The sequence below is a fragment of the Harpegnathos saltator genome, unplaced genomic scaffold, assembly GCF_003227715.2.
Source record: "Harpegnathos saltator strain DR-91 unplaced genomic scaffold, Hsal_v8.6 scaffold275, whole genome shotgun sequence".
Classification (NCBI taxonomy): Eukaryota; Metazoa; Arthropoda; class Insecta; order Hymenoptera; family Formicidae; genus Harpegnathos; species Harpegnathos saltator.
In genome coordinates this window covers 179,147-192,081 of record NW_020230067.1, presented here as the reverse complement: position 1 = coordinate 192,081, position 12,935 = coordinate 179,147, and the positions used below count along the sequence as shown (strand labels likewise).

General features: G+C 50.6%; 1 protein-coding gene across 1 annotated transcript in view; it reads right to left on the bottom strand.

Annotated features, from left to right (window-relative positions):
• Positions 1 to 12,935, bottom strand: part of LOC105191260 (retinal homeobox protein Rx1) — a 51,271-nt gene that overhangs the window by 25,223 nt on the left and 13,113 nt on the right. Inside the window, exon 2 of the mRNA XM_011154537.3 lies at positions 4,459 to 4,691. Within this exon, the coding sequence (XP_011152839.1) occupies positions 4,459 to 4,691 (233 nt within the window). The remainder of the gene's footprint in view (positions 1 to 4,458; positions 4,692 to 12,935) is intronic.

Sequence of the window (12,935 nt, the reverse complement as noted above, 5' to 3'; positions counted from 1 at the left end):
CCTCTTCCTTCTCTTCCTCTTCTCCTCCTCCTCCCCGTCCCACTCGTCGTTTGTACGCAGCGCAGGTAATCTGGGGAGAAACGTTGCCGGGATTATTTCAGCCGGATCATCTCTTGCAGCGTTCTCGGCTCGCGGCCTTAATAACACCTATGTGTAACGCAATTGCGCGTGAAAATTAAACACGTGGTCTGCGAGCGATAATAATCGCCGCGACCGTAAAAAAAAAAAAAAACGCGCGCGTTAACTTACGCGCCACGACGAGTTGGTCGCGCGTGTAGTGCACGCACACCCCCTCCCCCCTCCCTCCACACATATATACACACACATACATACACACACATACACACACATATTCGCCGATCGGGAAGAGCTGAAAAACGCGCGTGCGGCGCTTTTCCGATGACAATCAGACCGCAGCGACCGCCGACGGAATCCCGTCCGCGTTCCGCCACGCCCAATAAAAGCCACCCCCGTTTTCCACCCCTGCTCCATCCGTCCCTTCGAAACCATCTCGTCGAGCGGCCTAATAAATCCGACAGACGGGATTGGCGTGCGCTATCAATTAAAAATGATGAAACCGAACGGCGCGCCGCGCGCAGCTCACCGCGAGCGAGCGAGCGACTAGAGCACCAGCCGCTGCATCGCGAGAGCCGAGCTGATTCCACCGCCTTGTTCGTTCTGCCGTAATAAGCTTAAGCGATTAGGTATACCTCGGGGGTGCCCCGAGACGGTGTTACGGTTAGCGAGCGACGGGGGCGAAAATAAACGAGAGCGAGGCGTGCCACTCGTTTGAGAAAATTGGAAAAAGTGCGCCGTCGACGAGGAAGAGAGAGAGAGAGAGAGGGGGGAAGAGGAAGAGAGAGAGAGAGAGAGAGAGAGAGAGAGAGAGAGAGAAAGCGCACGTAGCGAGATGGTACACTGTTGGAACGACCACGAGGAAGATGAGAAGGCGGAAGACGGAAAACAAGCAAGCAGCGCCAGCAGCCCGGCCGGTTTTAAACGCAATTTAAATTTTTAATTGCGAGTTCGCCGCCGGAGAACGACGCCTCTGTCGTTCCGCCGTCGCGACGCGATGCAACGCGACACGACACGACGCCACGCCGCGTCACGCAGCGTCGTTTCACTCGTTTACTCATACATCGCGACCTTCGCGCGTGTTCACTCGTTCAAGTAATCTTTTATTTTGCCATGAATTTTTTCACCGTTGGCTCCAGATCAATGCTCGTCGCAAAGCCCGTGTCCCGGACGAGTGGATGGAAAATATTGTGCACAATAAGTGAAAACGAGACGAAGTTACATTATCTTTTAACAAGTTTGATCTATTTGCTTCAAATAACTGTTCACTGCTAGAATTTAGGAAAGGCATTAGATGAGTAGAAAATATGCAAATTTTCCGATTAACAATTCGTCGTGTCGGTCTGTCTGATATGTGTTCAACATGAACGCAGAAGTTTATTTTAAGATACTAATTTATAATTTCGTCCGCGAATTTAAGCGGTGTCATCGCTGTTACTTTTAATACACGATATGACATGATGTCAATTGCGCCGTGCCATTCGGTTGAAGTGCTCTTGTGAAAAAGCATAGCGCATAATTTCAGCAATATAAATCGCTGCTACAATTTATAGATCGTAGTGGTGTCGCGTGATTCTCGTGCATTCTCCGCTACCGAAACGTAAACGGGATCAACAACCCTTGTTATTGCACTGTACATCGAAGCCCTGACAAATTTTATGCAATTCACGATCAAGAGACGCCATGCTCCCGATAGACGACGTCGTAGTTTAATAAGACGGGTCTCGTAAAAAGAGGAGAATTATTTTCTTTCTTATATAAAAACTCACATTCGGTCACGACTACTATCTTCGAATAAACTTACTTTTGGATAATCCTCTTGTCTCGGTGGTGCTATTAGCAACAACCTGCAAATCCTCGCAATTCTGTTAAACTACAAATATTTTAAACGTTGAAAAGTTATATATATATATATATACGTATATGAAATAAATGAAACATATATCCCAAAATTACATACGCGCTTGCGCGCGCACGCTGAATTGTGTTTGCAGACGCGTTTATGCACGATCATTACGTTGCGTTCCGGCGAGTTATCTTTACTTTTGCGACGATTACCGCGTACGCTTATTATATCATTTCCGGAGCGAAACGATGTTGTTATAACACTCATGACTTAATTTCACACCGCCTCCGTGAGCGAAGCCGGCGTTGCGTTACGGCGCGTGATCGAGAGATTACGAGTCTTAATATTGCGCCTATTCCGGCTCTTTAACAACGCATCGGCGCTCGTTACACGCTTTATTACTTCTTTCGACGCGCCTTATTATTGGAGTAATAATTTCTCGAGATAGCGTACATAAGTACTCGGCACGTTCACCGTTCATCGCGGTTTCCTCGCGGCTTCCTCGCGTCGCCCGTGCGAAATTATATCCTATCACCCGCGAGGCAACACGATAAGCGAAATCATTTTATCCCCTCTCCCTCCCTCGCCCTCAAACTCTACACGCTTTCACAATACGATTAGTCATTTGTTTAAAGTTTCTTTCTTTTTTCGTAATCAACTTACTTCTTCGATCGCCTATCTGCTATCTACTCGAGGGAGCGAGAAAAGAGGGCGGGGTGAATTATAGACCGAGCGGTATTACCAGTGATGCGCTTATCTTGCAATACGCGAACCGCTTGTTAATTACGAGAATGAAAGCTGCTCCGGCTCTTAGACGCGGATCGGACAGGAGGAGGGGCGTTTGTTCGTTCCTACCTCGCGCTCGCTCCTCTACACCGTCGCTTACTCTCTTCCGAGGCATCGCCCGTCTATAATCCACTTAAGAAGCGAACGGTAATTCCTATGTTTCTTGCATTGCGTGTTTAATGGCAACCCTAACGAGCCGAATGTCTACGACACTACGAATTAGTATGGTCGCCTCGATGAAGCCTTAATTGCAATCGACGTGTAATCTTGACCATCGCCGGCAGGCGAGAGCCTTTAGAGGCGATGGAAACTCGAGGTGGGCGCCTCGGTAAAAATCAATTCTGCGCTGGACAAGGTGAGAGAGAGAGAGAGAGAAAGAGAGAGGGTGCGAGGGCAAAAGAAAGAAAGAAAAAGAAAACGGGGAAAAAAGGGAAAAAGAAGCAGGTGCTCGTAAGGTCGCTGGTCGAGTTATTATCCCAACCGTGTTGCCGTGAGCCCCGCCCAATAACGTAGCAAGGTAGTGACGACGGAGCCGGAACTCCGTGATTCTTTCTTCTCCCTTTCTTCTCTTTTTTTCTCCTACGGACTTGCTCATTGGCTCTCTTGGTTTCAATCCCCATCCGTCCCACCCGAGAGGCGAAATGCATTTGGAAAAATGAAATTATCGATATCGCGCTTTCTCCACCTAATTGCAGGCAGCGTGTAATAACGTGCGAGGTGTACAAGCGTGACGTCTACGTCACACAGCTGTTTACCTTAAAGTATGCTTAACTGAATTATTCTCACGTACCTTGTTATTTCCTGCAATTATTACCGCGAGATTAATTTCACGGCGCCACGAGCTTTCCCTCGACGCGAGATTTGTTTGATTCTCATGACGTTTTTACGACGAGCGAGAGAGAGAGAGAGAGAGAGAGAGAGAGAGAGAGAAGAGAAGAATTGAGAAACACATTGACTTTCCGGTTCTATTTCTCTGTTGAATCGCGGGAACCATGGTAGCTGCGGCACTGGCCGTACACGCCGCTCGGCAAGCGTGCCCTCGGGAGCCTAATCGATGCGTCGTCGCACGCGACTGCGTGCTTTTATCGCTGTCACGCACATAATTAATTTAATTTAGTTTAATACGCCGGCCCAGAGTGCCAGGCAGCGATTGCCGTTCCGATTGTTTGCACGGAAACGCCACCGTTATCCCGGGTTATCCCCGTTCGCAGGAGCACGACATTCGTATTCGTCAAATTTCGGCTTCGCGGAAGTGAAATAAAAATTCGGCCCGTGCGTGTGTCGCGCGGAAGCTCGCGACTGTAAATAAATAGAGAAAGGGAAAGCTCATCCTGTGTGCGCTACGCGCAAAACGACCTACGCCACCGCTCGGTTGGCCTTCCTGCCGCTCCTTGACATAGGCGGGTCTTTCTTTTATCTCTTCGTCTCGTCGCGGAATTGCTAATTATCTTTAATTACAGAGCAGACTGATAGAAATATCAGATACTCTTGTCGACGTAGTTAACTCTAATAGAATTCGACGTCGGCCCATTAAACGAGATCTCCGCGAATACCAGCAAAACTTTCCTTCCTCGTCTCGGAAATGTATATCCTCTCACTTTTGCATCGTTACTTTTGCACCGGCAAAATCGTACTAGGAAGAAAGAAACGACGTGTTTCGCCGTCGGTCGGTTTGTTCATCTATGTGCGCGCGCGCGCGCGTGTGTGTGTGTGTGTGTGTATGTGTGTACGTGTGTATATGTGTGACTCACCTGGACACGAACTTCCGGGAGGTTGACCTTCATGGCGAGCTCCTCCCTGGAGTAGACGTCCGGGTAGTGGGACTTCTCGAACGCCCGTTCAAGCTCGTGCAGCTGGTAGGTCGTGAAGGTCGTCCGGTTGCGTCGGTGCTTCTTCTTGCCCCCGTTGCCGTTTATGTCGTCCCCGCAGCCCGCGCCGAGTTCCTCGTCGCTGCCGCCGCCGGTGGAGTTGCAGCTGTTCTCACCTGGAAGCCGCGAGCGAAACGGAGAGACAGAGGGAGAGAGATAGACAGACAGAGACAGAGAGAGAGAGAGAGGGGGGGGGGTAGAGGAGGGGGAGAGGAAGGGGGAGGAGAGTTTGCGAACGCACGCGGGAGAGGGAGAGAGATAGAGTTGGTCAGGTCTCCTCGGAAACGGTCGTTACGGGTAATAGGAGCGGTAATAGTGATCGATTTATCCGGAGTCGCAGCTATTACCCCCATTATGTGCGCATAATAGTAGCTATTAGAAGTGCTGCAACGCGTGGCCACGTGGAATTGCACACCCACGTGCTCACGCGTGTGCGTGCGTGCGTGCGTGCATGCTTATATGCGGACGTACGCTTACGCGTGTACGCGTGAATCCGGTCGCACATTAAAACGTCATTCGCGCCCTTAAAACTTCTTTCTCTCTTCCTTTTCCGCCTTCCCATTTTCGCCACGGTGTGTGAGCGAGCAAGTGCGAAATACGACGCGCGCCACGCCTCGTTGGACGTAAAAGAGACAACGTGGATTAATTAGAGTGTTCGACGTTTAATGCGCGCGCGGTGTTCGACGCTGATTACGGCCCGATGTGTGCGAGAGCGAGTTAGCCTCCTCCTCGTCGAACGAGAGCATGCACGAAGTATCGGTTTTCACATTTCCTCGTGACGATACAGCAATCTCAAAATGAGCTTTCAGAGAAAGGGAGCGGAACGGAGCAGGAGAGAAAGAGGCCGAGAGAGAAATAAGATATGGAGTGCGGTAACAGCGTTTTACGTGTTGCAAGTTGCGCCATTATAACATTTAATAAGCGTCCTTACGAACAGGCGCTCCACGTGACATAATATGGACATAACAAAATGGGCTACATCGCGGGATACTCTCCTGCGAAGAGCTCGTCAATCATTTTAAGGAACCAAGTGTTTTTGGCGACACAGTTTATACACTCGCGGAATTACCGCGCGAATTAATTTAAAGACTGGACTTAAACTGGATGTCGATTATCAGACTTGACAAAAAACTGTCAAGTGATGCAGTCGCTTGCGAGAACAGCGCGAGCCATTTATTTTATATAAGATGCGCTCGTTCGCCCGCTTTGCAATTTCTTTCATCTGGTTTCTCCGAGCACTTTTAGAAAACAGATGCAAGCCGCGGGATCTCTCCGTTATCTCCGTTCCGTTAAGCGATGAGAGAAGTATAGTCTTCCATGCAGCATAAAAAGCACGAATGTCGTCGCATTTGAGCGAGCGAGCGAGCGAGCGCGACCGTGCACACTCGTTCACTCGTCTCGCATATAATCGTCCGTTAAAACGATCGTATCTCCAATTAAGATTATAAAGGACGGACGCGCGCGCGCGAGCGCAGGACGGTGATTTGTGTTCTCGAGTTACCGCTGCAATTAATCCACGTCGGCCGCGTCCTCACACGTCGCGCACGACCTCGCTCGTCTCGGCGCCCGGCCGCCCGGCCGCCCGCTCGGTGCTCGCCGACGCCGACGCGACGCGACGCTACGCGACGTCTCGGAAGGAGTCGTCTAATCGTTATATCCCGAGATAAATTGAACAATCGCTGTAAGTGCGCGCCGACACGCAGCCTTTTCTTTCTCTCGCTGCGAGCAGCGCCAGCGGCTGACAAGGTGGCGCACGGCCACGCACGGGCGACGGGACGGGACTGCGCGCACCCGTTGCATTTGTAGGGCCGTATCGTCGCGTCGCCGCTTATCCGGCGCTTTATTAAGCCGACGACCACGTTGCCGCGTCGTTATCGTTAACGAAAGGAACAACGGCCAGCGGCGAGGATTTACTTACGCCGCGGCGCGATCACGCGATCATTTTCATTGCAAATAACATCCGCGATGGGCATTCCGGCCGCGTTTGTCGGCGAGGTGGCCGCCGCTCTCTCGTGCCACCGCTATTTCGGTCGAGGTCTAATCGATTTAAGCGCGGGATTAATTATCGCACCGCGGCTGCGATACGTCGTCGTGCTAGCGCGAGAGCGCGTGATTCGTTGCTTCGTTGCCAAAGTGCGGGCTCATTGCGATGGGAAGATTCGCACTGACTCGACGCGGAAACGGCCGAGCTTCATCGTCATTGCGCGATCGTCATCGCTCGCGCGCTCGGTCTTGTCTTCCGACCGACAAGTGTGCGATTTTGTTCCTTCCCACGATTTAAACGAACAGACGCGCGTATGCGTGGAAACTGCCGAGAAACGGAGCTTGCTCGTTCCGGGGAGAACTCGCGTATTCGCCTCTTCTCCAGGCCGCCGCCGCCGTCGTCGCCGGCGCCGCGCGTATAAATTACAATTTCCTCGCGTGAATTACACGACCGTCGTCGGACTGTGCAATTTCGCGGATTAAATCGTTAAGTGAGTAATCGCGCGTGTAATTTGCGAGTGCTTTGCATCGCCTTCCGCCACGGCAGAATCCCCGAGCGCGTCAACACGCGCGGCGCTTCCAACGAGTCATTACGCTACCTCTCCCTCCCTTTCCTAAATTGCACGTTTCGGAAAGTCGATGATAGCTCGCGGCCGACCGCGAGCCCGATCGCAGAGCTCGCGTTGTTCCTCACTCGCGCACTTTAATACCGTGGCGAGAAGTCGAACGGCTTTGACCGATCCCTCTTGCCCTCCTCCCGCTCCTGACTTCTTGAGAATTTCTTCAATCTCGCGTCGAATTGTCACTGAGCCGATATCGACATTCACGAATCGCGCCGGAGCGCGGCGCGGCGCGGCGCGGCGTTCCTTCGATCGTTTCATTAATCCCGCGCGATGTGTCGATGACGGAGAAAAACTTTCAGCGTCATATTCATCATTACCGAGCGGTTGAGAACGGACTCAAGACTGATCTGACGACTGCAAATTCCCCTGCTCGATTCCTCGAGGGGACTTGAAGGGAGCAGCTAACGAGAATTGGCGCGAGCGGTTTGCGCTCGAAAGGCAGAAACGAATAAGACGCGCTCCCATATATATATAACCTTCCCTCCCTCTCGCGCGCCGCGGTTCCCGCCGGAATTAATACGACTATACGTTACACAGCGTGGAGAGAGCGCGTCGCACACCGGGCGAACTATTACGCGATCATTTTCCCTGCAAATTACATCCATCCCCGGCGCTGCGGTTACTCGTCGACGAACGCCCGATCAAACCTCGCATTATTCCCGTCCCCGAGTGTAATATCGTCCAAGAAACCGAACAGCGCCACCGACGAAGAGATTGATCCTGCGGGACCGCGCCAGCAAATAGGTATTTTCCATCGTACACTCCACTAACCCCCCCCCCCCTCTTCCCCGCCCGTCCGCCCGCCCGTCGTGTTCGCCCCCTTCCTTTCGCCCTCTGCACCCACTGCCGCTGTAAGTCCTGACCTCACCCCTGAGGAACCGTCCTGTCGCTGTAGCGATCGGTAAGTTCTCTCCTGACCGGAATCTCGAGGGGGTCCTGCGATACATATATATATATATATACATGTATATACGCACATATATATATATATATATATATATACATTCAATACATGTATATATTCAGGTACTCTCATTAACTGCATAATTAACCTTCTCTCGCGTCGCAGGGCAGCGCATTAGATCGAATTGTGGAGGGGTATAATCGGGTGGCTCAATGGCGGCGGTTCCGCGTGCACTTGCGCGAATGTGCGCAGCCGCCGGCGCGGCACGCATCCACAAGCACCCCCGCACGACTTTCGCACGCACGCACGCACGCACGCACGCACACGTATAAATACACGAGTGCGAGCGCGCGCTTATCCCGACGCACCGAGCTTCCTCGCGAGAGGGGCTTCGCCCGGCGCTAACCAACAGCCTAATAACCTTGCCTTGCCTGATGATTGACGCGCGCCTGTACCGGCTAATTATCAACAACAATCAATAATGGCCCTCCGAGAATGCCGACGCTACCGTCCCGCTGCGCCCGCGCCCACGCCTCCTCCTCTTCCTCCTCCTCCTCCTTCTCCTTCTCCTACATCGTCCCCTCTTCTTCAGCGTCACTCCCCCTCCAACCCTTTCGGTTTCCCTGCAATTCCACCCGTTTCTCAGCCGCCCACGCTGTCTCCGTCGGCGTGAATCTACATCGGCAAACGTGAGTTCGTTTAAAATTTTTCAGGGCTCTTTTTTCGACAACGGGAGAGGGATGAATTCACACCTACGTGGGTGAATAACGAATCGGAGGTCTCCGGACGTCGAGAGATATTTTGACGGAGAATGTCCGCCGTGATTTCTTGAGGAAGACCAAAGCGAGATAATCTTGCTTGAAATTATTGCTTTGGAGAATTCGGGAGTATTTAACGTCGCTTCGCAGGATGAGGGCACGGGGCGGAAGTACCACGGATCTTTCTGGCTCTTCCTGACCGTCCGAGTTCGCGGAGTAGAAATTGCGAACGCTTCGTGGGTGCAACGCGGCCGAGAATTATCAGTTAATTTAAGCCGGCATCCCGGAAGACGCGCAGCCATGCGTGCGTGCCGTTGGAAGTTTATCCGCTTACGACGCGCCGTGAAGTTCCAATCGACACCCGCGATGCAGGTCGCAAGTTTTCATGTAGAAGTTGCGTACCGTCATTCTCGCGTTTATACGGCGATAGACGTCCTCGTTCCACAACAGAAGATACATCTCGGGACACTCGCGCATACGGGGCAAGCTTCGCGTTCGATATAATGATTTTCAATTTGCGCTCTAATTTATACACGAAATCTGCGTAGAGTCGCGGTCGCTGGCGATAACAGTCAAACAACGGCGAACGAACAACAAAACCGAGCGTGTCGAAGGCGCGCTGACTGCGAGCCGATTTTGATCGAATCATATTTGCCGAGTCGTCCGTTGCACACGTTGAAACGACTGGAGCGGGCTTGAAACACGAAAACACGAGAGCCCGGGACAACCCTCGCGCTCATATTGTTTGCGCGCGAGACGACGATTGCACGTCCCGCGCACGGATATTCACGGAAGCGGATTTCTGCGACGCGCGGGGGTGGTAGGCGTGTACACGTCTGCTTCGAATAACTGGATGCCTCGCGTATATACGCGCGCGGATACGTCTGCGCAATAATTGGTTTCGGTCGGGACAGAGTAACCATCGTGATTAAATCCTACGAGGCAGGTGCAGCAGCCCGCGCCGTCGCTCTTACCGCCTGCCGCCCTGTTATATGCCGAGGCTGCACGACGACGACATATCGTCGGCAACGACCTGCATTTTCGCGGATTAAACGCGACACTATGTCGGGAAAGTGAAAGTTTACGACATTATCCGTAAGAGCCGGGATCGGAGGATCGACTCGGGGCGCTTGAAGGGGAGGCCCGGGAGGAGGCCGCTGATGTTCGACCGCTTTTGCGAGTGCGTCGCGTAAATACAGCCGGGAGATATGACGGATTCGTGTTCCCGAGCGGAGCGCGATGTCGCTACTTGGACGCCACTTTGGCGGCGAAGCGGGATGAAGGACGTTTTTATTGTCGGAGAAGGCTGAAAAACGACGAAGAGAGCGATTCGCAATATCCCGATACGGAAGGCGAGCGCCGCGCGACACAACTCGAGTATTTCTGCCTTGCGTATCACCGTCTTGTTCTGCGTGAGCGATGTCGATAATAAAAGTATTTTTACACGAATTGCGGGAGAAATCAAAATGACTTGAGGCCGCGTCGCCGCGTGACTTCACTCCGCGGGCTGAACTAAATTACCTTTCTCGTCACAAGTCGAGCGGTACACCGCGCGTGATCGGATACCGAGTTTCGTTGTTCTACCTAACGCGAGTCAGCTTGGACAGAACTGCTAACGCATCCCCGCGCGCGATCCTATCGTGAGGGGAGCGCAAATAGAAACGTACCGATGAAAAATTTCGTGACACGCTCACGCTCATGTTCGGAGGAGTATGGGCGAGACGCGCGGCCACGTTGCAGCGGTATTTCGCGTTCACGAGCGACGATGGAGATGGTATCGTCCGTGGATGCAAAGCGGTCCTAGTCGCTCCTAGCTACTTAAGAGATTGACACGACGAGATAGCATAAATGGACGGTGCGGTCGGAGGAAGAGAGAGAGAGAGAGAGAGAGAGAGAGGGGGGGGGAGGGGGGAAGGGGAGGAGAAAGGAGGGAGATAGGATTCGTGGCTTCTCCCTCGCCGCGAACCGGCCGACGACCATCTAATGGGCCAACACTGATCGCTGATAAATTTCAAAACGCCGTGGGGGCCTTTTGATTCTTCGCGGCGGCTTAATCGAGTTAAGGCGTCGATTAAAGGAGCGCGCTATGTGCGACGGCGGGCGTTAATGCGTCCGAGGCTCCACGAGGCTAACGCGCGCGCAATTGTGTTTGCGCGCGAGCGATAATCGAGCGAGCGAATATGAATTGGACGAGAGATTTCCGAAGCGCCCGATCCAATGCAAAAACCCGGGCTGTTCCAAGTGCCAAATATAGGCCACGTGCTCCAATTTAGCGGTCGGTTATTTTTTTAGCCCGGCCAGATATATTTATATATAATAATGCGAACCTCTATGCTGTATTATTAGTCGCTTTGTCCGAAATAGTTTTGTTATACCAAACCGAAGTGTTACTTTTATATGCCCCAAAGCGCGCGCTTGATATATTTGTGAGCAAATGTCGCGAATGCGGTGAATTAGAGGTAAACGAATTGATTCCAGCAAATATACGTGGCTCGCGTAACAGCGGTCGATGGCGATGATATTCGACAGCCGGTCAAATTAATTAACGTCTCGCTGGCGTTTGCGTTCGAAGAAGGAAAAGTCGTGCGCAGCTCACTGCCACGTAAACATATCGGCCGCGTGTTCATATCTTTCGCCGATCTATGCCGATCGATATCGATATTCCTTATCGAGCGATTATCGAAGATAAAATTAGCTCCGTTGGACGTCGCACCACCGTCGTAGATCACATACCGTGCGAAGCACACACTTGGCACGTTAAATGAAGGTGCAAACGACCGGAGGCACACGTACGTAAAAAAACGTAGAGCAAAGTGTTCTCTAACGGTGACGGACAGTCCTCGCGATTCCCCGCGAGAATCATTTGTTGTATCGTCGTTGCCGCCGCGATCTATCGAATATCGATAGACGACCGCGCGCAAAGTCGCGTGCGTCCTTGTGCGGCGGGAATTAAAGAGCATCGGCAAAAAATGCCCGTTTTCGGTACCTCGATTTTTGAAACTTTTTTTTTTGCCAAATTTTATGCCAAATGATGACCCAAAAATCCCTGCAAAATTTCAAGATGAGCATATGCCCCGTTTAAGAAATATTGGGGGGGTCAAAGTTGACCATGTCCGATTAAAAAATATAGCAACTTCACATTTATACTCCAATAATAATGTCCAAAAAATTCAGTCGAAATGGTTCTTTTGAGATTTTTGGCTGCTGATTACGAGTCTGAAGCCAGATTTTAAAGATTAAAAATGGCGGATCCAATATGGCGGACGAATTTTTCTTAAATTCATCAGATTTACTTGAAACTCGTTACTCGGGGGTTTTTGGGGTCGCTGATTACGAATCTAACGGTTAACTAACTTTTAACCAGCACTAAATCTTCTTTGTCACTACATTAAACCTACTTGGACCCTACATAGAATCTATTTTGTCCTACAATGGACCTATTTTTCCTCACGTTGGACCTACATTCTACCTAGGAGCGGTGAGCGTCGAGCGGACTGAGTCTCGTTTTAAAGAATTCGGCCTAGAGTTACGAAACCCTGAAAACAAAAGACGATCAGCAGATCATCATTTCATTAACATTCCATTCCATCCTACATCTTATTTGTATCGTACGCTTGCGAATGTAATAAAATAAAAGTTTCAGTTTCAAAAATCTGGAAATATTGTTGTTTGAAAAATATTATTAATGATAAATGGTAAGATTTTTTTTGTACTCTTTGTTTTTTCATGCTAATGACTTAAATCTATGCTTTTTTGTTGTTTAAAAAGTTTTTATATGCGCTACTGCAAAAAGTTCGATTTTTTAGTAAAAATGCCTTTCGTTAAATGCGTTAGCTGTGATAAGCAAAGAAGAAGTAAAGATGACAAGTTTTTTATCTCTTTCGTATTTGGTGAACCCCAAAAACCCCCGAGTAACGAGTTTCAAGTGAATCTGATGAATTTAAGAAAAATTCGTCCTCCATATTGGATCCGCCATTTTTAATTTTTAAAATCTGACTTCAGATTCGTAATCAGCTGCCAAAAATCTTAAAAGAACCATTTCGGCTGAATTTTTTGGACATTATTATTGGAGTATGTAAATGTGAAGCTGCT